The sequence below is a fragment of the Cyprinus carpio genome, chromosome B22 (genome assembly GCF_018340385.1).
Source record: "Cyprinus carpio isolate SPL01 chromosome B22, ASM1834038v1, whole genome shotgun sequence".
Classification (NCBI taxonomy): domain Eukaryota; kingdom Metazoa; phylum Chordata; class Actinopteri; order Cypriniformes; family Cyprinidae; genus Cyprinus; species Cyprinus carpio.
The window spans coordinates 5,155,968-5,181,798 of record NC_056618.1 but is presented as its reverse complement, the minus strand read 5'-3'; the positions used below and the strand labels follow the sequence as shown (position 1 = coordinate 5,181,798).

General features: G+C 36.3%; 2 protein-coding genes across 2 annotated transcripts in view; one reads left to right on the top strand and one right to left on the bottom strand.

Annotated features, from left to right (window-relative positions):
* The window catches only part of LOC109084161 (NACHT, LRR and PYD domains-containing protein 12-like), a 941,455-nt gene that overhangs the window by 137,093 nt on the left and 778,531 nt on the right, over positions 1–25,831 (top strand).
* Positions 1–25,831, bottom strand: part of LOC109062727 (NACHT, LRR and PYD domains-containing protein 12-like) — a 314,849-nt gene that overhangs the window by 255,111 nt on the left and 33,907 nt on the right. The window contains 2 exon segments of the mRNA XM_042748939.1: positions 7,502–7,516; positions 15,214–15,368. Of these exon segments, the coding sequence (XP_042604873.1) occupies positions 7,502–7,516; positions 15,214–15,368 (170 nt within the window).

Genomic DNA, 25,831 nt, shown 5'->3' with positions numbered 1-25,831 from the left:
TGAAAAAAAAAATGATTTTTGAAGGTGTTTTTTATAATTTTTATTTTTTGTTTTAGTTTAATTTACCATTATTTGTTTTATTTTTCTAGTAGTATTCTTTTAGTTCAAAATATTTTTCATTAAGAGCTCAACTAAGATATATTTGTTTTGAGGAATGTAAAATATCAGGTTAGATGAACTCATATGATTTAGTTTATATCATGCTGCTGCGAGTCTGTTAACGACTCCATTCTCTCACAGTAATGTGATTGTGTGTGAACTCACCGAGCTGTGGATGAGCAGCTGGAAACTTTGTTTTAGGTAAGTTATATGGACGTTATTTTCCGCCATTAACCTTTTATTGCTCTTTCTTTTCCTCGAGAGACTGTTTGTGATCGCCGAAAATAGTTGTTTCTCATCCGTTAACAGTGGCGTGTCTTTTTTTTTTTAAGTGGTGATGGGGACAGCGCGAATCTTTTTTTTATTTTTTTTTTTTATTAACTTATTTTATTGGGGTTTTGTTTAGTTTTGGGTTGGGTAACGTTTTTTTCTTTTTTAAAATACATCAATGTACCAGAAAATTTTGAACGGAGGTGCTGAGGGGGTGCTAGATCACTGACGGGGAGCTGGACAATTCAGCGCTCATTCTTCCCTCTGGTCGAACTTTCTGAGTTGGTCAAGAGCAAGGTTTGCAATTTTTTTTATGTTTTGATAACTAGTAGAAGACACTAACCAGTTTTAAATTCCAGTTGCGCAGATAGAGTATGTTGTAACACTGCGTTACAATGTGTTATTCTATGACATTAGCAATGTAATTTACAGTATTTACTTTAATGAATTTTAATGAGAAACAACGAGAAACAGGCGAATAAAGACTAACAGTCAATGTTTAATGTTTAGTAATTATTATTTCAAAACATGTAAAGCATTTTTGCTCGTTTATGTGGGCCGTCCCAAGCATTGGTTGCAATGTGTTCATTGTCAAACTCTAAAATCAGATTTTTTTATTTTTTATTTTATTGATGTTTTATATTTGTATATTTTTTTTTTTATTTTTTATTTTATTTTATGTTGTCATATGGTCATGTTACAATGTGCCCCTCAGATCTTACAATGTATCTACGGGGCATGTTGCCACATTTCACTTCCATTTTCTGACGGTAAATAAAGAAAAACGTATACACTGTAATTATGAAACAAAGCGACATATTTATACTAGACAAGTATAAAAATTACTGTGGATAATATATATATATATCAAACTATTATATATATATATATATATATATATATATAGATAATATATATATATATTCTGAGCCCCATGTGGATACACACAAACTGAGAAAGTCAAAAAGTGTTACTTTGTGGCCCGCTCTCCCTCTATACACTCGAAGCTCTGAGTTGTGTTTGATGTTTCTCATATGCAACAGAAATTGCAGTTTTTATGCGTTGAAGAATGCGGTTGTCGCACCAGTGCTACTGCTCACAAAATTAGCTCGGTCGCAGTCTGGAAACCTGCAATTAATAGTACATTTATTTATCATAAATTATTATTTTTATATGAATAATAAAATAAATATCAGGAAAACTTAACCACTCGATTTTGTAATATTCTTTAATTTTGTAGTCCGTATGAAAGGTGCATTTCTATTAAAGGCACGTCCATGTGGAGATGGCGAGTCAGCGTCGGCATTCGGCAACCTCACCTTTGCACCCGACACTGACTCAGAAAGCACTAGTTTATTAATAAATAATTCAAATGTCTTCTTTCCCCCCGAAACGTTCATAATCACTTTGCCGGTGCTTTTTCCTGAACATCTTGCCAAACTGAAATGTATTGTTTAACTTTTCTTAAGCTTTTTTGTTATTCAGATATGTTATTATTCAGAGTATTTCTATTTGTTAACCAAAGAGGGTTTATTTTTTTTTTTTTTTTTTTTTTATAAAAATGTTGAAGTATTACAGTTGTTTTAAAGCTAAAAGGCTAAATTATTCTATGTTTGACTCAAATTGAAATATTGTAGAGTTTAATTTCTATTAAGGTTTATAGGGATTTTAAGATGTAGCCTAATTAGCGATTTGAATAATTAAGTTACTTATTGAGTAACTAAGTTACTTTTCAGACAGAGTAATTAGTAATGTAATTTAAATACAATATTTATGATGCAATTAGTAATAGTAATTAATTACTTTTTGAAAGTAACTTACCCAACACTGGGACAATTTCACCCTGGCAAAAAGTGGTGGGGACATGTCCCACCCGCAAATTACGCCTATGTCCGTTAGTTAAGTAGTTTTTTCACGCCAGCGAGATCCACTGAGATGAGATTATTTTCGCCTTTTTCTTTTTCACTCGATGTTGTTTATGAGGAGTGTAACTGTTAAGTTAATTTTACTCATACAGTGGAGGAGAGATGATGGGTGGCGCTAATATTGAGAGTGCAATAAATTTAACGACCGCGCGTTTAATAGACATGACTGTTGCTTGAAAGAGTAAGTTTTAAAGTAATTAACGCTATATAAATACATGAATTCTGTTCTATCTAGGTTCAGAGCCCTCTTAACATTAGCCCTTTTCTTGTTTTTGAAGGAAGAAGAAATGGAAGAGATGCTTTGGAAGTGTAAGTATGGCCCTCATAACTGAAAAGAGAGCACAGTTAATGGTATATAAACATTATCCCCCGGTTTCACAGACAAGTTTCAGACTAAAATACATGTTTTCAAGCTGTCTTAACTGATAATATCTTGTACTGGCACATCTTAAAATATGTCAGCGCCATTGTCATGTCTCAAGACGCACACCAGTAAAGTTCTTAAGACACTTTTATATTAGTTATTTAAATATCCTGATTTAACCAAGTCCTAGTCCTGGTTTAAGCTAAGCCCTGTCTGTGAAACCCTGTCTCTGTGTTCAAACATGGAAGTGTTATACAAGAATGAAACAATGTCGTTGTTCACATCAGGCGTGTACATATATTTAAATGACTTTCTGCACTAAACTGTACACTTCTGGCTCCTCACAGCAGAGCTCCAGATCAGCTGTATGTCATGTGTGTTAACTGAGACCTGTTCTGAGGAGGAGCACTTTATTGACAGGTACACTGCACAATTAAATGTAAACCCTTAAGTCAGATGCCCTCATAAAGACTGTAACTGTAATGTTTGCTCTTCACAGAAAAGTTGTGAAGGACAAGCCTGACATCACCCAAAGGCAGCTCTTCTTACAGTAAACCAGGTGTGTAGAAGTGCATTCATCACATGTTGTATTTGCCATAATTACAAGATTACAGCTTGGAACAAGAATTCATGTCCTTGTAGAACTCATAATTATCATCTGTAATCTGGGAATTTTCTGAGAGCTTCTACTTGTATCACGTGACTGTACCGGACTGCTGCAGATTTAATTTAGGCCGTCGATAGTGTTGCCATAGAAACACACAGTTCCCGGTCCAAGGACATGAACAGCTCTGAGCAGAACACAGTGTGAAGGCAGCATATGATCTTGAGTATATGACAACAGCATTATCTAACTGACTTGATCATGTCTTTATGGATCTGTTTCTTCCTCTGTTAGGATGCAGCTGACAGGACAGACTCCAGTAAGAGTCCTCAGTGTTGATCAATCCACATCTAACCCATCTAGAGCAGGAAGCATCTGAAGAAAACTTTGTAATGGATGAACCGACCGATCTCAGGCCTTCTATGTCCATTTTTCAGACTGATTTATGCCCTGCACCTGGACTAAGTGTTTGAAAAGCACTTTATATTTTATTCAGCAGGTAATGTGTTTTGTTTTCTGAGATAAACTGTTAAAACTAGTTCGAAAGTGAAAGTGAGATACAGCCAAGTATGGTGACCCATACTCGGAATTGGTGCTCTGCTTTTAACCCATCCAAAGTGCACACACACAGCGTGAAACACACACACCCGGAGCAGTGGGCAGCCATTTATGCTGCGGCGCCCTGGGAACATTTGGGGTTCAATGCCTTGCTCAAGGACACCTCAGTCGTGGTATTGAGGGTGGAGAGAGCACTGTACATGCACTCCCCCACACCTACAATTTCTGCCGGCCCGAGACTCGAACTCACAACCCATGGATTGGGAGTCTGGCTCTCTAACCGTTAGGCCACGACTTCCTCACAACCCATGGATTGGGAGTCTGGCTCTCTAACCGTTAGGCCACGACTTCCCCCTGTTTAATTTATTCAGTGTTTATTTTAGTGTTTCAGCTTATAAAACAGAAAATTGCATGAATGTTCCTTTATTTGTTTGCTTTTTTTCTTAATTTTCTAGTTTAACAAATTGGAAAAATAAAACAACTGATATAGTTTTAACTTGGAAATTACACTGAAAAATGTTTTATTCATCAAATTAAAAGAATTTAGGGTAATGATTCACATCTATATTTTTTTAATTTGAGCCAATGAAAAATAAATAACTTGCCCTAAACAATATTTTTTATGTCTATAAAAACAAATTTCTTAAAAAAGACAACACACACAGCTTGGGGTTCACACAGTTTCATTTCACGCCCATTGAGTTAAAAACAAATAATACTGATAAAATATACACAGCTTGTATTCTTCCAGGAGACGCTCAACATAATAAATGTAATAAAACATGGAGAGACTCTTTGTCAGACTTTATTGACAAAAACAAGCAAATACAGACGGCTAATGGACAGCAGTAGTAAAGTGAGATCTGTGTGTCTCTTTATTACTTTGTTTTATGTAGGCCTATCTGAGAGAAAAATAAACAATAAAGCTTTACAAATTGATTTTTTGTTTTTTTTTATCTGACACTAAAAGAAAGAGTGCCAGCTCAAATAATCATCATTATTTATTATGACAAAGACACTAAAACACACTTGAAGAACCTTTAAAGTTCAGCATTCTGCTTTAGATTTCAACACTTCCTGAGAAAAATGAACAAATAGAGGAATAAATTACTAAATCTCACAAATATTCATATATGCAGTATCTTATGAGAAATGACATCATTATTCATGTAACTGATGTGTGAATATGTGCTCCATCCTGTTCAGCTCTTCTGGATCTGATGTCATAACCAGAAGAATGACAGTAGCCACGCCCACCAGAGCAGAGAGGACCAATCAGATCACAGCTTCAGTAGAAGCACAACAGTGTTCAGAGTCTGAGGAATAAACACATCAAACTGAGATCATGTATATGCTTTTATATCTGAACATCCACTGAATCACATCATTAGCATCCTTTTATGAAGACTGAATGTCCCTCCATCACTGAGACGACTCACCGAACACACCTGAAGAACAAACACAAAAAGACTTTAAAATAACTTGATGGTTTGCTAAAGTAAATAGTTTGGAATTAACATTTCAGAAGAATAATATCCCAGATGGCACAACAGACGCAAACTGGTGTGTGGATTAATAATTGTATCTTTGTGGTGATTTTTAATAAAACTCTGAACTGAAGTTGATTTGAGCTCCACATCATACACAGAAAACACTTTGACTTCAGATGAGAATCTCGTCACGACTGAAACTAAAGCTGCTGCTGTTTGAGCTTCAGTGTTTTTACATAAAGGACATTTAGAAAAACAAACAGAGATATTTAAAAAAATACACATTTCAAACTCACCGACCAGACGCCACAAACACAAACAGAACCAAAATCTGTCAAACATAGTCAGAGGTTTCAGTCTGCCACCAATCTGAAGAGACAAACTGGTTCAGTAATGAAAGGACAGATGAGCTGATGTGAGGCGGCTCTGTAGTAAAGTGATGTGAAACTCTCCTGTCAGTCAGAATCAGCACATGTGACCATCTAGATCCTTCTTTCTGAAGAATTCAAACTCTGAACATTGACTCTTTGAACTCCAGTATAGGCCACAACTTCCTGGAGATCAATGAAATGTAGAAATGCAAAAAAAAAAAGAAATAAATAAAAAAAGAAATGCTTGTCTCCTCAACACTGCTTGTGTGGTCAAGCACTTTCACAAGAAACACACACTGGTCAGCTAGCTTCACCAGCACAGTTTTGCTTTCAGAACAGCAGGACAGACAGTCTGGAGCAACATTTCCTGCAGGGAGCTTTTCATTTTGACTCAGAAACAATACATTCATACATACAAAGCTGTAAATGTTAATGAGAACAGTGGCCTGTAAATCTGATTTATTCAGTTGGAAATGAGATCAGTTTGTATTTTTGCTAAATTTGTAAAATTTGCTGTAAATGTTAACGAGAACAGTGGCTTTTTTGATTGCAGAAACATTATCTGAAACACATACATGTGAGTTTATTTTGGCCAGAAAAAGTGCAGAGGCCTAGATCGATGTTTTCTGAAATTCAAGTTATGTTGCACTTACACAATCCTCATATTTTAACTGTTCACTAGGTATATAACAGTAATGAAGGCCTGAAGAATACACTCAAATGATTGAACTACATTTTAGTGCATGAACGTCTCCAATAAGACAACAAGAACAAAAAGGCTGAGACGCGGCTCCTGCTGGATGAAGCGTCTAGAAACAGTCTCTGACTGTGAGCACGCGCTGGATATGAATAGAAATAGTCTTTGACATGAAACGCATGAGATTGCTGATGTTATTCCCAGCTAACACAGTAATGTTGTGATGGTGTAACTGGACCGGACCATATTCGTCGCAGCGTCGTAATTTTGTGATTCTTATATTCATTGTGGTGACATTATTAGTGATGGGAATTCTGGCTCTTTTTAGGGAACCGGATCATTTGGCTCGGCTCAGCAAAAACCGGCTCTTTCGCCTCCCAAACGGTTCTTTATTTAGTACCACTTCTAGCTTTTAATTCAGCCAAATTCGTCAATGTTTTGACCTATGTCTGGTATGCAGGGGCGGATCTAGAAAAATATTGATGTGGTGGCGAGAAGGGGGCAGGAATTTTTGAGGGGTGGCAACATATGGCAGACGTATATATACTGAATTTAGTCACAGTTATCACAGTTTGATGATAAATACTATATGTACACACTACAAAAGGGCACAGGCTGCCATTTACAAACTTAATCTCATGCAATCAATGTCTTGCATTTGAAACAGTTCATATAAGGAATAAGTGACCATACAATGTGATCTCACTTAATAGGAGATAGAAGTGTGATGGAAGTAAGGGGCATTATCACAGGAAAGGCATTAAGGTTAAGACACAGGTGATGAGTGGCAGATGTGTGAGAGGGGAAGCAAACTGTTTTTTTGACTGTGACTTGTATATACAAAATAAGAAACATAAAAAAAAAAACAATAACAACACTGCTTCATATTCAGCAGGATTTACACCATTTACACCAGTGGCACATTTTTTAACTTTGTTTCTCACAATTTTGGTTTTATTAAAGGTTCTCAGTTGCCAAAACCAGATATAAACACAGAAATTTAAAGTACAGATTCTGTTGAGGTCATTTTAACAGCTTTTTAAAGGCTCACCGGTGAACATAACATGAAGTTGTCATGCCTATAACAGCTGAATGCGGCGATTTCCATGTTGCTCAGCAAAACGCTTCTCAAATTTATCTAGATCTAACGCCCTTGTGCGTTTTGATTCAATGCTGAGTACAGCCAAACTTGATAGTCTCTTTTCTGTCATAGTTGACCGCAAATAAGTCTTTATGAGCCTGAGAGATGAGAAAAACTTCGTTCACAGGATGCACTGCTCACAGGTAAAACAACCGCTATTTTACTCAACCTGAACAACTCATAAAAACACATCCTGGTATGGCTCCAAAAACTGAGTGAACTCCATTAGAGTGGTACTCTCCTTTTCCCCCTTTTGTCTGTCTAGTACTCTCCTCGTCTGATGTAACTCGTTTTTTGAGATCATAAATATTTGAATCATAAGCTTCCGCCAATAACAGAACAGCCTCCTTTCTCAAAAAAGTTGGACTTGACAGATTTAGTGCCTGGACACCCTGCATAATGTTACAATTTGTGTTAGAAAATCTTCTTCCTATTTCTCCAATCATGTTATCCAGAACTGGATAGTACACAGAGACACAAAAAGTGTGTTTGCTATCTGGAACTACAAGCTGTCCCAAGGTGCAGTGGATGACAGTATCCTGAAAGCACTTTAGCTGTCTGTCTTGGCCTCTTTGGTTTTCGCTGAGTTGTATCAATGTTACTTCATTCGTAGACATAAATCAAGTTGTTTCACTCCACATTTCCTCAAAAGAGGCTTGACTATGGTACTGGACCAGTGTCTCTTTAAGTGCTTCAATAAGTTCAACAGCTTTAGCATAGTCCACTGCTTTCGACTGGAGCATGTCTGATAAAAACTTGGAGTCACTCAGGACCTTTCTGAACAGAACAAGAGATCCAGCAAAATTCAGATCAGTCTGAGCCAGTATCCCTCTTGCTTCTACAGCTCTTTGTGGATGGTTCTCAGATCCGATCTCTTCAAGCACCTGTACTATTGCAGGCGACCTGTCCATAACATTGCGACATGCTATGTGCCTACAGGCCCAACGTGTATCACTTAGCTGTTGGAGTTCCCTTGGTGCACCATCAAACATCTCCCGCTGCACTTCCAGCCATTTGTTACGTACATAAGACCCAGACATGAAATACATACAGTCGTTCCAATAATGAGGAAAAAGTTTCCTGCATCTGCCACACTTTTTACAGCATCTACTATAACTAAGTTCAAGCAGTGTGCACTACAGTGAACGTAGAAGGCATGTTTGGCTACTTCTTTTATTTTTGCTTGAACACCTGCCTGTGCCCCGCGCCATCACTGCTGCGCCATCGTAGCCCTGACCTACAAGGGTTTTTTCTTGTACTCCAGCCCATGCTTCTCAAGGAAGAATATAATCTTGTCACTTAAGGCGGCAGCATCCAGGTGTTCTGCCACTTCAAACTCCAGAAAGCTTTCATGAACCACACCGTTGTAAAAATATCTCAGAACAAATGACGTTTGCTCTTTTTTCTGAACATCTTTAGTTTCATCAACAATAACTGAAAACTGCTTGCTCGTTTTAACTTCCTGGATGATTTCTTCTTTGACCATTGCAGCCAAGCACTCAAGTATTTCATTCTGTATTGTTTTACTTGTGTATTTTGCATTTTTAGCTTAGTCTTTTTTTAATGATGGGGTTATGGTTATCCAGCAGGTCTAACATAGACAGAAAAACACTCGAGAGACTCCCTGTGGGGAGGAAAGATTCATACTGAATTACATCTAAACTAATTATACAATATTGCAACTAGTAAAAACATAATCAATTAGGAGTGTCATTTGATTAGTTTATAACCATCAGACTGTGTTAACACACACTACCATTTTAGCCTGGGAGAGTATTTTTCGGTTCATTTGTTTCATTTTTTTATTTAATCTGAGCAATAGATCTAAAATATATTCTACACAAAATATAAAAACTCATCTCCCCTTCACACTGACAACTTTCCATAATTATTCATATAATTCCATATCGGATCGATGCATCTCTAAGCAAATGTCTGTCTTTGTCATTTATTGTTCTTATTCATATGTAACTTAGTGTACTATTCAGCAACAATTTCCATACCATGTGCCACCAGCTCGACTCTGGAGAGATTGTTGGTGATGGACCAGGCTCTCTCCTTTCCCTTTCAACTGTCTGAGCCCTGCACGTTATCTTGTCTCTCGCTTTCTCCCTCCTCAACTTGGTGATGCTCTCCCTCCATATCTTCACAGCTATGGTCGGTCTCCCATCTCCCTCCTGTCCCTGGTCGCCTTGGCCTTGTATTCTATCTGTGTCACGTTTCTGTTGCCCTTTTCTCTTCCACCTCATCTTTGTCTTCTCTCTCTCCTTCCATCTCATCTTCTCCATCTACCTTGCTCAGTTGTTCATTTTCTATTTCTCTCGCCATTCTCTTTGGTGAGAAAAAACTACATATGCTACCTTTCCTCTTCATTTCTGTAAGATTCAAATTAACTTACAATGTTTTTCTTGACAGACGTTAAAATCAATATTAGTTTTTTTGTAGCCTGCTTTACACAGAACAAACGTCAGACCTAAGTAACTAACATTATAGGCTATACAGTGGTGCAGTCTTTTTTGTAGTGTCTATACTGTGACCCCCGCCCCCCCCACCTCATTCTCACCCTGTCCCAGAGCGTTACCCCATAAGCACCACCACACTCACTAATGCATACAGTATGCATCGACATTGCCGCCCCTGATTGCGCCAACAACAGTTAAAACTCCTGTTTCACAATGAGACACCTTCCGCGCACGCGCAATTGCTCCCGCGCTTGCAGAGTAGCCACGGTTCCCACTCGCTTCGCGCAGCATCAGAAAGTTTTCCTAAACAAATCGCGTTCTCGTGCTGCCTGCATTCACTGCAGGTACGAGACATTGGAGGATTCACGCTCGTAAATTTTCAGATTGGTCATAACTTTTTAATTTGTTTCTGGCCAACTGGGGTAGACATCCGCCGCTGCTGGTATATGCTTGATGAACCAATTATAACTTATATTATTCAAAGTAATTAAATAAACAATAATATATATATATATAATATATATATATAGTATATATATATACGATATATTATATATATATATATAAAATGCACAAAATATTTCAATTGTTAAATCACACTACAATTCAGATTTACAAAATTGAAATTCAAATCATGTTGTCATCATTTTGGCCTCTCCGAAATACCATAATTTTTACATTAATTTTGGCGTATAAAACCAAAGTTTTTGTAAATGCACAATAATTTGCTAAATTATCCCCCACAAAATCTATCTATATATATATATATTCTTTAACAATTTTTGGCCTGACTAAATTAACTTTTTCCTAAATGCAGGGTGTTTTGTGTAACTTGTGGGGCTATACAGACGGTTTTATAAGGTATCGGCCATTAGCGCCAACCTATCTCTCCAAGTGCGAGCATCTAACACTCTCTCTACCATCTCAATTCAGCGCCCTAGTGTCAATGCCTCCACTTGAGAGATAGGTGGCGCTAATGCACATTAACTCCCCTCTCGCCTCTCCGCCTATCACGCCGGTAAAGACACAGAAGAAGATGAAAGATGATGCGATGATGCGATGCAGGCTGCTGTGAACCGCGCCGTTCACCGACAGAGTCTAAATAGTTCGCGACATCGCTGTGAATCAGAGATCCCCAAAAAAACCCCGATCTTAATACTGTTATTTTATACGCTATCTCGCTTTAAATAGCTTCGTTCCACCATTTAATGCATTAAAATGGACTGAATTTGGTGTTTATTTAATTTATAAAATCATACATTCAGTACTAAGGGAACTGTCTCAGCTAGAGTTGTTTTATTGAGAAAGTGGTTTATTAAGAAAGACACCACACTTTATTGTATTTGTTTTATTGAGAAAGTGGTGTATTAAGTAAAACAGCACACTTGTTGTTTTAAGCATTTATTAAGAAATCGTTTATAACATGTATAATCAAGAGCACATAGAGTTGACACATGTATTAGTGAGAGCTGAAGAGAAAAGAAGCTGGGCATCACCTCAGCGGCTGTGTTTCAGATCAAGTGTAAAAGACAGCAGAGCAAAGAATCCCGAAGAAAAAAAAAATGAGAAAATGCAAGGCCTTTTATAAAGCACTTGTGAGGGGATTTCCAGTATGATGTCAGAAGACACTGGATCCACTCTGCTGTCTATAAAAGACTGAAGTGATGATGAAAATCAGATGCTGCTGCTCTCCGGCTCCAGAACCATCGCTTGATATATTGCCTTGAGCAGAGAACTTACTCACATTTATACTTTATTTAATACTTATACAGTAGTTGTAGAATATTTACTAATTGTAATAAATAAACTGACTTGTAGTGTATCAAACCCACAAGTCTGCCTCCCCTGGCATTGATTTATAGCTAAGAACAGACCACGGAGAAGTCAGTCTTCTGTGACCGGTTTTTTTGTGAATATGAACTCAGCGCTTATGAGATAGAACAGATTTGACTTACTTTACCTCCCTGAGAATAAATAAAATAAGGGAGAAGGTGTAGGAAATTTAGCACAAAATATATCTTAAACATCTCTAAATAATACAGTTTTTTACCTTTTAACTTTGCCTTGATATGAGCTACTCACATATCTGCAGAGAGAAACAGAACAAGCATGACCATCCGGGGACTTTTGGCATACTCTTTTCAGCATACTATGCTTTGGGACACACTTATTTCTAATCTCACATACTATTTAGGATGGATAGGGTGAACATTGAGACGCAGGGCTTGTTAAGACCACAGCTGACACACAATTTCTTTTATGTCCTGTGTGTAATTATACCAAACTGTTACTACTGTTTGACATATATAATAATGTGGTCTAAGTTTAAATGTTAAAAAGAGAAATGCATTTTAAGACATCTTGCCATACCAAAATTGGACCGTTTCAGATGAAAGAATGACCGTTAACCCTGTTGTGCTGAAACTCACAATCCAGTGTGTTTCTGTGCTTTGTTTTGTTTGTTGTAATGAGAGGCATTTGTGATTGTTAGCAACAGACAGACACAGAGCTAACTTATTATAGAATTAAATAGAATAACAATGTGTAGAAAATGTAAGATAGATCATGGGAAATGTTTTAAGTAACATGGAAATTTCACACATTGTAGATTTGCTTTATATCTTTTGACACATTAAAGTGCTGCACTTGACAATCACATTTAAACATCTGAATCATTATGAATGAGTTTAATACAAATATTATTAAACTGAAGAGCCAGACAGACTCATCTGAGCTTTTCCTCCTCTGTTCCAGCTTTACATTAAACACAATGATCATCTGCCTTGAATACTAAAGCAACATTAATCATTCAATATCATGTTTCTAACACACATGCTGCATTATTTCATTTGTAAAGTCTGAGTCTCTTCACCTGTATGGATCACATTTACACATTTATCACACATTTATTTATCCTCATAGACACAGTAGTGAAGCTCTTCTGTGGATCTTCAGCTGATGTTTACTCTGCTCCTCACAAGAACACTTCACATTATGATATTACAGCATTCATCAGCTTTTGGTGACTGCATCTCTATCTATCTACACTGTAAAGTGGAACAGTTTACTATTTTTAATTCACAGTTAAAAAAAAGATAATCAGATCTTTAATAAATATTTTAAAACATGTTGGAACAAAGTATCCATTCTCAATGTTTGTCTGTTAGTTACAAGGTTGAAAGAAACAAAAACTAAAGATATATATAAATGAAAAAGAAATTGTCTTAAAACACAAGGTTTTTCAGTGGAAAAACCACAGTTAAAGCTGTTTGTCCTCTAGTTTAACATGTTGTTGTGTTTGGTCCAATAAATAGTAAAGTTATACTATCTGGACCAAGTTGTGGTTTTTTTTTTTTTTTTTTAAGTTACATTAAAATCATGTATTCAGATTAAACCAACCGCAGGAGATTCCTGTTAATAGTAGACTTGAGGAGACATTCTTTCAGTAAGTGTGTGGTTCTTGTTGTTAAAGTTGTTTGCTAACTGACGAGAAGTGTTTAGCTGAATCTAAATTGTGTCTAAATTCTTCACTTCTGTGTCAAGAAAGCATATAATAAGTGTGATAATGCACATGCAGCCGGATGTTATCACAGAATAAGTCTCTTCAGGAGGACACAAGTCCTGATCACCCTGTCGGGTTTATTCTGTGATAACAAGCGGCTGGAGGTACATTATCTCTTACAGAAAGTAAGTGTAAAGTAATGTGACGTGTTGCTTGTCAGAGTAAAACACACAAGAGACAGAGACATTGATCATGTGATGCTGGACGACTGTGAGCTGAAGCTGAATCTGCTCTGATTTTACCAGCGTTTTCCTACAATCTGAACAAATCTATTTCAAACTGTAATGATTCACTATTACTGATGTCATTAATAAAGCAGCTGTTGCTGTATTAAAGCTGTGACAGTGTGCTTTTCTTCTCTTTCCTCCTTTGTGTTCAACATTTTTATCAGCTTTTTACATTTCATTCAGACACAAACCCTTTGAAATAAAGCTTGATGATAATTTGATAAACTCTTTTCACAAATATTTGAAAGTATATATTTGTTCACATATCAGAGGTAAATGAATCTCTTTAATATCACAAAGTGAAGTTTACTCACAGTTTACAGTTTGAGTCTCGTAGCACATCAATGAGCTTCTGCTTTGAGTCTCCAATCTTATTGTGTCTCAGATCAAGCTCTTTTAGAAACTGCAGAGCTTTTGTGTTTGTCAAAGACTGAGTTAAAGAAGAAACATCTGTAATGCCACAGTTATAAAGACTAGAAAGAGACAAACAGAAGAAGAGAGATCATCTTACAAACAAATCATTAAGATGAAGAAAATCTTTCACAAATATAATGTGAACACATTCATCATGAGATATTGAGTATAAAGTGTTTTGTTTAACTCTTATGTGCTGTTCGTTTGGGGAGGACACTCGTGCTGTTTGGGGTCTCCAGAGAACACAGCCAACAAAAGATAGTTTTTTAACGAAATGTTAAAACTAAATGTTTTTTTAACAAATGTAATTTTACTCTGTTTATTAATATTTTTACTCCACATTTTGTAGTTTAAGGATTTATGATTTTTTTTTATATTTATAAAAATAAATTAAAAGAGCTGGGTGTCACCTCTTCAGACATTTTTGACAAATTATGTTTGTTTGTTTTATATTATTTTTGGGGGGGGGGAGGGGTGGGGGGGGGGGGGTACGTGACTGACATTTTTGACAAATCAACATTTTTATAGTCTCCTATTAATGGTTGTTTTTTTGGGTGTGTGTGTGTATGCAAGCATAATTGTTGTGTTGGTCGGGGGTGGGTGGGGTGGAATCGTTCTGCATTGTGAACGTGTGGAAGGGTTGCCACTTCATTTTTGTGTATTTTGTGGTCTGAATTGTGGTGGATTTATTGATTTTATTTGATAAATTAAGAAGAAAAAGTTCTGATTTTATCATTTCCTCATTCATTTCAATGTGGGTCTCCAGAGAGTGAGTTTTTTTTTTTCACACTAACACACAACCAGATATCAATCCAATTTAATTTTCTACCAAGTGTTGACAACCGTACAAAGTCTCAAGATATTTAGATAAAGGGAACATTTTTTTTTTTTTTATTATTTCAGCAAACATCATTTTTGGGGTCTCAAAAGACCTTGAACAGCACATACAGAGTTTAAACAAAGTGATTTTCATCATTTTTGATTTTCTTGGATGTGAATGTTACTGACCTCAATCTCTCCAGTTTACACAGCGTGAATCCTTCAGTACGTCACATAAGTGATTCACTCCTGTGTTTTTTATTTGATTTCCGCTCAGGTTCAGTTCTCTCAGGTGTGATGGGTTTGATTTCAGAGCTGAAGTCAGGATGAGACACTGTTTCTCTGTAATACTGCAAGAAAACAGACTGAAGACAGAAAGAGAAAACATAATGAATCAGACACGTTATGTTCATGTGTGAGTAATTCATCATGTGATAACACCATACAGTGCAATAATTAAAACACTGCCAAAAACCGTATTATATGACCATAAACAAAAGCAGAAGAAAAAGATGAACAAAGTAGATTAAGATATAGGATTCAACTACAGAACTACTTAAAAATAACATTAAATGTGAAAACTGAGTTTAAAATTTGAGAAATCAAGAAAATTCTGTTTCTGAATTACAATTTACCTGAAGACATTTTTAAGAGCATTTTATCATCAATAATTTTTCTTTTTTTTTTAGTTTTTTTGCAATTGTCATTTTTTATTGTACAGTGTGTCAGTGACTTACGAGAAGAAAAAAAAAAAAGTATGTCCAGATTAAAAAAAGGGTTAGTTCAGCACAAAATGAAAATTATGTCATTAATGACTCACATGTCCACCCTCATGTCGTTCCAACCTGTAAGACCTCTGTTCATCTTCGAACACAGTTTAAGATATTTTAGATTTAGTCGAGAGCTTTCGTCCCTCCATTGAAAATGTATGTACGGGTTATACTGTCCATGTCCATAAAGGTAATAAAAAACATCATCAAAGTAGTCCATGTGACATCAGAAGGGCCCGTTAGAATTTATTTGAAGCATCAAAACATACATTTTTGGTTTTTGTTCCAAAAATGAAACAAAAATGTACGACTTGTTGTGTTCAGCCTTGTGTCGTTGTGAACGCGCCGTGTTGCAATACGTGTTTTCAATTGATGTCCCTCTTAACAGCCATTCAGCGTGCGTACATCACACAGTCACAGCAGTCGCCCGTACAGGTCACACCCGACCCGGGAAGGAAAACAGAAAGTCCGTAATTTTTGTTCCTTTTCTGGACGTGTTTTTCACAGTATATGCATACCATACACTGAAAACTCAATCGGGCATAGACCCTAAAGGTCTTATCGGAAAGCAATCTCGAACTCACAAGCTCTTGAAATAATCTTATCTTCCTTTGTTCCGAACGATAAACGGAGGCTCTTTACGGTTTGGAACGACATGCGAGGGTGAGTCATTAATGATATAATTTTCATTTTTGGCTGAACTAAACCCTTTAAATTTGGTCCATTAATGAAGTGTTTTGCTGTGATTTGTTATTGCTGTGATCTCTCTGGTGATTGCACCAGATTTTCCTGCTCCATCATCAGAGGAGAGAAAGAGATGATTGTTGTGAGGGAGAAGGAAAGTTATTCAGATGAAAGATCAGGAAGGAAACATCAATTAGAAATGCATTATGTGCACAGATAAATAATTTCAGCACTGCATTATATTCCATCAAAAAAATAATAACTGTCCACACATTAATTTCATGTGTGACTTGTTAATATGATTTTTAAGTAGTTCTATAGTTGATCCTATATCTTAATCTACTTTGCTTAACTCTTTTTTCTTCTGTTCGTTTGTTATATTTGGTGACAGGGCTTGGTTGGCCTCTGGGCCTGACGTGGTGAGACGAGTTGGGGCTTGTAAACCTGAGGGGGGTGGGAAGTCGAGTCTCTCGGTCCAGCAGGGATTGCAGGTTTGGAGAGAGTGAAATGTGTGATGTGAAGATCAGGAGAGCGATACATGAGAGAGCGAGTCGTGTGTGTGTGAGAGAGAGAGAGACTGAGAGTGTGTAGCGGTGTGTGTCTTTGCAGGTGATGAGATTTTTACTACCTCAAGAAAGCAGCAGCTTATCCACTTTGTTTTCAAAGCACTGTGTGGGCAAGGGAGGGGAGACTCAAAATATTCCTAAACTTAAAACCATTGGTTTTTTGCCTCATTTGAGTTTGTTTTTAATACTTAAACTATTATTTAAACATTGTTATTACAGGTTCCCAGCAGGTTTTTAATGAATATTTTTAAGGGGGGTCAAACCTCAATGGGGGGAGGGATGGAGGGCAACTGTTTGTGATAAATTTTGATGTGATTTCAGATGGAGCAGTTTATTTTAATACACACGAACCATAGTTCACTGTCAAGATATGCAATATCACATTCAAAATCACAGAGTGAATCGCCTCCAATTATGGTTAAATCACTTGCAATGGATCATGGGAAATGTAGTCCGGGTGACACATAACAGGTCTGATTGTAGATTGATTTCAGTATAATAGGAGGGGGGGACCTCTGGTGGAGGAGCGGACCGAAGACTGCGGGAAGGATTCCTGACAGTTGTGAGGAGAAGGAAAGTTATTTCAGATGAAAGATCAGGATTTTAACATCATTATGTGCACAGATAAATCATTTCAGCAACTGACAATAGTCCAGGGAAAATATAATAACTGTCAACTTGGTTACACTTTTAGACTTTATAAGCCAGTAACAATTACATCTGTCCGAAATCTCAGTGTAACTGCTGTAGAGTATATAATGATACTAACTCTAAGTTTCTCCAGCTTTTGAATTGTGTGTTTCATCAGTAGATCACTGAGGTTTTTCACTCCAGAGTCTCCCCTAGTAGTTCATTCCCCAACTCAGTGTCCAGTTCTCTCAGGTGTGATGGGGGTTTGATTTCAGAGCTGAAGTCAGGATGAGACACTGTTTCTCTGTAATACCTGCATCCACACAGACTTGAAGACAAGAAAGAGAAAACACAATGAATCAGACACGTTATGTTCAGTGTGTGAGTAATTCATCATGTGTTAACACCATACAGTTGCAATAATACAAAAAAAATAAAAAAAAAAAAAAATTGCCAAAACCTTACATTTACATTACATTTACCTGACGTCCTCTCAGCTGCCAACGCTTTTATCTAAAGCACTGACTTACAAACTGTCCAAGCAATCAAAAATCAACGAAAGAGCAAGGAGACACAGTTGCTATATAACAAGAATCTCAGTTACATGTAGCCTTAACGTCAGTTACAATGTAGCAATAAGTTTTTTTTAATTATTATATATATAATAAACAAAAAGAAACAGAAAAGAAAAAAAAAAAAAATAAACTTTTGTGACCAAAATAAGAAATGCGCTGTAAATTAGTTCAGAGCACGCGTTTGTGGACCTACATGGCTGACACATGCCTGTTAATGCATAATACTATTTTACAGTAGGTGGCCACTCCAAACGTTGGTTTGTACACACGCACTACCGCCCAAGAGCTCGTACCGCCCGAGCGCGCCGCGGCGTCTGCAAAGTGCATTTGCCGCTTGTTGACCGCTGAGGGTGGCGCTTTAATCATTCAAGTTTTCGCACAAAACTCCCAGCGCATCCCCCCCCAAAGCACAAATTTCACCCCACAAATAGACGTCAGCTTTGCTCACTGATGTGTATATTTGACTGCAGTCGGGGGAAAATTAAAGAAAAAATATTTATATTATCACAGATGAAAGTTTTAGTCCTTATTGAAGATATGTGCGTTTCTTAGAACGAATTCAGCAGGATTAATATCAAGCCTATGAGCCTATGCTCTTATATTTTCTCTACACCATATTTTAGATTTGACACATTTAAATAGTGTGCAGTATTCTTTATATAATATGAATTATGTGTTATTTATTCTAAAGAAATTGGTGGTACGTTACTTTTGGGCATTGGCGCATTAAATTTCGTGGTAGCATAGTGAGCTAGGCTTTGCTGTGTTTATAAATTATTTTATTTATTTTTTATTAAAACGTGAGTTACTGAAATAATTTCGTGCGGTTTTTCTAACTCCCATTATTTAGGCTAAATCAAACAAGAAACGAATAAAATTAAACCTGCACAATTTAACTTAAATCATTGAAACTCTAAAGAATGGACTTGATTAATAAAACGTCCTCATGATGATTAAACTCAAGTTCTCGAAATACAACAATGAGTAAAAAAAGAGCTTCATTTAATGGACACAACTTCAGTCTTCTTTACTTGCTTTCATGTAATTTAAACGTACAAACCCGATTCCAAAAAGTTGTGGAAACTGTACCACAATTGTGAATAAAAACAGAATGCAATGATGTGGAAGTTTCGAAAATTTCATATATTTTATTCAGAATACAAAATATTTGACATATCAAAATGTTTAAACTGAGAAAAATTATCATTTTAATGGAAAAATAAGTTGATTTTTAAATTTCATGGCGCATCACACATCTCAAAAAAGTTGGTACAAGGCCATGTTTACCACTGTGGTGGCATCCCCTCTTCCTCTTTATGATGCGCCAAATGTTTTCTATGGGTGAAAGAAAGATCTGGACTGCAAGCTGGCCATTTCAAGTACCCGGATCCTTCTTCTACGCAGCCATGATGTTGTAATTGATGCAGTATGGTGGGTCTGGTATTGTCATGTTGGAGCAGGAAAATGCAAGGTCCTTCTCTTGAAAGAGACGACGTTCTGGATGGGAGCATATGTTGTTCTAGAACTTACAGGACATACCTTTCAGCATTGATGTGCCTTTCCAGATGTGTAAAGCTGCCCATGCCACACGGCACTCATGCAACCCCATACCATCAGAGATACAGGCTTCTGAACTGAGCGCTGATAACAACTTGGGTTGTCCTTGTCCTCTTTAGTCTGGATGACATGGCGTCCCAGTTTTCCAAAAAGAACTTTCAAATTTTTGATTTTTCCATTTTTGCCACAGTCCATTTTAAATGAGCCTTGGCCCAGAGAAAACGACCTGCGCTTGCCTGGATCATGTTTAGATATAGCTTCTTTTTTGACCTATAGAGTTTTTTAGCCGGCAACGCCGAATGGCACAGTGGATTGTGTTCACCGACGATGTTTTTCTGGAAGTATTCCTGAGCCCATTTTGTGATTTCCATTACAGTAGCATTCCTGTTTGTGATGCAGTGCCGTCTAAGGTTCCCAAAGATCACGGGCATCCAGTATGGTTTTCCGGCTTAAACCCTTACGCACAGAGATTGTTCCAGATTCTCTGAATCTTTGGATGATATTATGCACTGTAGATGATGATAACTTCAAACTCTTTGCAGTTTTTTCTCTGAGAAATCTCTTTTCTGATATTGCTCCACTATTTTTCGCCGCAGCATTGGGGGGAATTAGTGATCCTCTGCCCATCTTGACTTCTGAGAGACACTGCCACTCTGAGAGGCTCATTTTATACCCAGTCATGTTTCCAATTGACCAACAAGTTGCAAAATTGGTCCTCCAGCTGTTCCTTATATGTACATTTAACTTTTCTGGCCTCTTATTGCTACCTGTCCCAACTTTTTTGGAATGTGTAGCTCTCAAGAAATCCAAAATGAGCCAATATTTGGCATGACATTTCAAAATGTCTCTCACTTTCAATATTTGATATGTTTATCTATATTCTATTGTGAATAAATATAAGTTTATGAGACTTTGTAAATTATTCCATTCCTTTTTTTACTCACAATTTGTACAGTGTCCCAACTTTTTTGGGATCGGGTTTTGTAAAAATAATAAATAAATAAATAAATAAATACATTGTAGCCGCATTCAAATGCAGGTTTGTATAATATTACGTAAAATATCCAGTGCAAGATTTGCTCGGCGCGCATGTTGCTGAGTGCACATGCAGCATTTATTCTTATTTGTCTACATATTTTATCTTCATTTACAAATCTTGTTTGGTTTTATTTTGGATAATTGCATGTAAAAAAAAATATATGCTTTGTAATGCATATGCAAAATGTGAATTATTATTCATATTCAAGTGTTTTTGTGTTTCTGCGAAAATTATTGTGCGTGCATGACAGGGAGACAAAAAGCCCTCCGCCCGGCTCGGTCACGTGATTTTTTTTTCCTGATAATGAAATAACTGAAAATTGTGGTGTCTCGCATACATGGGAGAAATATATCTACAGAAAGCTTGAAATGTCTTTTTAAACGAATCCGTTCAAAACGAAAGCATTATGTAATCTGTGAAGGTGCATTTCTCTCTAAAAAGGCACGTCCATGTGGAGAGAGTCCAGCACTGTGAATTTCTTCTTGCAGCCGACAAGAAATCATTAGCTTATTAATAAATAATTAAAATGTCTCCTTTTTCACAATTATTAGGCTACTTCTGCCTGTGTTGTTTGTGGCAAACTTAATGCATGTGCTTGAGCGCGGAATATATTAAGGCTCATTATGGAGTATAGATGTAAATTTAATATAAACCTGCGATTAGTTGAATAATGACTAATGAACGACTAGTAACTAGAAAAATCTTATGTGGGAGGCAGATCTATTAAATACCCTCTAGACATCTCTGTTAAAAATTTTAAAGCATTTTATACGCGTTTGCATAAATTCTTTTCAGAACGGTCTGTAATGGAGAGATGTCTTAACATTGATTTTTCCTCTGAAACACAAAAACGAAAATTGACATATTAATTGATATTTTATGTTTTGAGAATGGCCAGCCCTTCTCTGCAGATATTGTGCTTCTGGTTTGTGCATTTTAAATCACATAAGGTCTACAAAATATATAAAAACTCTTGTGTTTTTTGTCATGTCTGTAAAAAAAAAGCCTATTAAACATGTTCATAAACGGATACTTTACTGATGTCTGGACTCTGTTTGGGATTAAAAAAAAATCAATATATTGTTCATGAATAGGCTACATTCTGTGAAAATTTATATTTCACACTCTAAAAAATATTGTATGGACGCAACACAAATAAAACGGCCGACGCTCCACTCAGGGCTCGTAGTTGTGATTTGGGCTCAACTCCTCCCCGTGCGTCTGAGACACGCTGCCGAGCAGAGTATGAGCAGTGCTGTGTTATTCTGACTGGAGCTAGGAGAGGATTTTTTTAAAGTCGGAGCGTCGTGGTTTTTCACGCTCCAGCACCGCTCCATCACGAGCATACAATTCATGCCCAACAGCCCGTTATTATAACTGTATATTTAGCAAGAATTCACATAATAAACATAGTTTAGCTATAGCTTGATACCATAATCTCTCTCCGATCAGAAGACTATAATGACGGCAAATAGTCGAGCGTTACATGCTAGTTCTCAAGGAGTTTGTCTTACTTTTACTGATTTATTTTCGGGTTGAAGCATGATTTAAACAGGTACAGCACATTCAACGTAATCGCTGTCGCAATAATGCATTCAAACAAATGTAATTTTACAGTGCTGCTTCATCTGTAACTGATTTTTGAAATCTATAAGAAATGCATCGATCTGTAGATAAAAAGAACTGACGAAAATGTACTGTTGTTATTTCATCACAAACTAAAAATTTGCACAGCAGAATGCTGCAATTATACCTTTTAATGCTGACAATGTTATTAGTTTTGGCGTTTGGTAGGAAAAAAAGTTTTGCACACAATAGCCTAATCCCCTTTGAAACTCTCATGTAATTTTATTTATTTATTTATTATTTAATTTTTATAGGCTACATTATGAACATAACATTTCAGCTTTAATCCACGGAGCGAGTGCGGAGCAGTAAATAGTGAGCGCGGAGTGGAGTGATTATTAAATGCTCGGAGCGCGGAGTGAAATTGTTGCCGCTCCAATCTCACATACTCTGCTGCCGAGTGAGAGATGTTTCGCCCTATATGAACAAGGCCGTCCAGTTGTAGACACGGTTAGACAGTGTCTGCTATATTTACAAATAACTAATAAACTTTATTGCGCTATACAGTAGTCAACATTTGAAGTGGATCAAACCTTTCTTTAAAGTTGTTGTTTTAATCATCTTGTTTCAGTTATAAATTTGACTGGTAAATAATAAAGAATTAAAGCACTGTCCATATGAAAGACCAAGAGATTCACACCTTTATCTCGACCCCCACAAGCTTTACAAGAGTACCCCAAACCCCAGCCCCCCTCCAGCTGAACTGAACTCGGTCCTGTTTTTTTGGCCGTGAGGGAACGGTGTTGTCATGTTACTGGGTTGAAACATGCCTGCACTCACATCAGCCCTACTCTTTTTATTCATTACTTTCTCGCAGCCCATATTATCATTATCACTAGACCAAAATAATAACAAATTATCAATTGATAATTAAACATCATTTTTGAGAAAATCGTACACGTTTGTGAACGAAGGCGTTTGAGGAAGGCTTTAAGACCAAGCGGAATCCTCCGTCAGCTGCTCCCGCTTCACAGCGTGCGGGACTCGCGCTAACTGACCCAGCTTCACCGTCTTCAGGTTTGATTTTATAAAAATCAGTTTTGAGGCGAAAACAACTTATTGATCATGAAGTCACTGTTTTAGTTTGGATTTTATAAATTCAGTCTACCTGAAGAAAGACGATATTTCATTGAGCTAATGCTGTTAAATATTGTGTTAAAAAACAAACAAAAAAAAAACACTGTAGGCTATTCTTAAACTTGGAGCTCATTATATTGAAGTACAAATCCAAACACCAGAAGCAACCTACACTCTCAGTGTTTATTTCATTGAAAAGTACGCATTTTATTTATTCACAGGCTATAATGGTTGAAATGAAATATTTTTAGTTGAAAACTTTAAATGCCATTGTTAAAAAAATGCATCATAGAATGTTTCATAGACCTTCAGTTGTCATGCTTTAAAATCCAATGGACAGACATAGGTCTATATTATTGTACATTACAAATATTTGGATCGTCCCTTATTTTCTTAAAGATTTAAATACTTATTTTCTTCAAGAATAAACATTATAAATAAAGAATAAAAGACAGAACCTCTATTAGTCCTTATTTGCCATTGAGTGTTAATTTGCAACTCTAATGATGATGTGACTCCCCTGACAGTGGCACAGATTCGTCAAAAATAAATAAATAAATAAATTAATAAAATAAAACCTTGTTAGAGCTATGTGAGCGATTAATAGATTTAAAAAAAAAAGAAAAAAAAGTGTGTGCTTGGTTTTCCGAAATGTAAAACGAATACAGCTCGTAAAAATTATATGATGAAAAATGTCATGATAACATATTATTAATTCATAGAAATAATTTAAGCAATTAAAACCTTTTTAAAAAAATACAATATTCAACTTGAATTTCAATACTATTAAACTGACTTTAAAATCATCAAGGAGTTTATAAGTTTGAAATGGTTAAAATGTCACAGTGCATGTCAAATAGTCTAAATGAATTTGTATCTTATATAGTATCTGAAGACTTGATTGGCATGTTAGCATAAAACTAACAATATATTTAACTTTTTTTAATGAACAATTCCTGTATATAATGTGAGACAGCAACCTTTATATCAAATATTCTGAATTCGTCCACAGCTGAGCATCGTGGGAGGCAGATTGAGCGCGTGGAGTGAATGCGCATGCACAAGTTCATTTTTCAGATGCAATGGAAAAATAAAAGCTGGAGTAAAATTATAGCTACACGAAACTTGTAAATAGTTAACAACATAGCTTAGATTAGGCCCCATACTCCTGTTTCCTAAGTATATAATGTAAATTTGTTAACCCACAATAACACATTTTAACCGATTAATCGCCTTGTTTGCTGCATTTTTTTAAAACACGCTAAAAAATAAATTAAATTTGTGAGAGTTGCATTTTATTACATTCAGAAATAATAACGGCAGGCCGTATAATGCTACAGGCTAATGTACCAACAGGATATTTTTTAGTTCCCTTCACTTTACAACAAATCTTTTCAATTTAACAGATTTATCAGAACAGAACAAGAATTTCAAATATATAATTCTAATGGATAAATATAATTGCAGTATTATAATAATATAGGCTTATAAACAAAACAAAAATAATAATAAAAAATAATTTTAAAGCGATTCATAAGGTTGGGCTTATCTCTCTCATTCGGGACAAATCCAAACTGTTGCCCATTTGAAGCTAAACTCTTATTTATTAGGTAAAAATAGCTTTGGATTTCAAACGTGTTTCATTATCGACTGAAAAAAAAATCATAATGAGTAAAAAATATGCCAAAGTGGGACCGCTGCTCGCGCGCCGCATGGCTCGGTGAGACGACTGCTGTTTCCAGATATGTGCGCGTGAGGCACCAGCGTGATCAAAGTCCAATTCACAATTATTGGTCACAACAGTAAGGCATAATTCAAAAATGCAAGAGTGTTAGCAATTTGAAAAATCAAGAATAATAACAGAGTGAATAAGGAATTATTTATGTTGCTGGACCGTTCTCATTTCGCTCTGCAAATGGAACCTGAAGATTATTATTTTTTTAACCAAGAATGAACCGAAATTAAAACATTTACTAATTATAACGTAAATGTAACATTTACTAATACAAATACAAAACATTTAGTAATATAAACTTTTAAATCCGAATATAGGTCTTTCTTTAATTTTTCATGAGTAGACTGTAGCCTAAGACTATCCTATTTTTTTAATGGCTTTTAAGGATGTTATGTATATTATAATGTTATTGTTTTTGTTTTAACGTCTTCCTTTCATTTTACAATTACATTCATTTCGCAATCCGTCCCTTTGCGCCACCTGGCGGTAGTTTCGTGAATGATTTAACACGCGACTGACTTGCAGTTAACGCCAGGGCCCTGCGCCGGCGGTACGCGCGGTGGTAATAC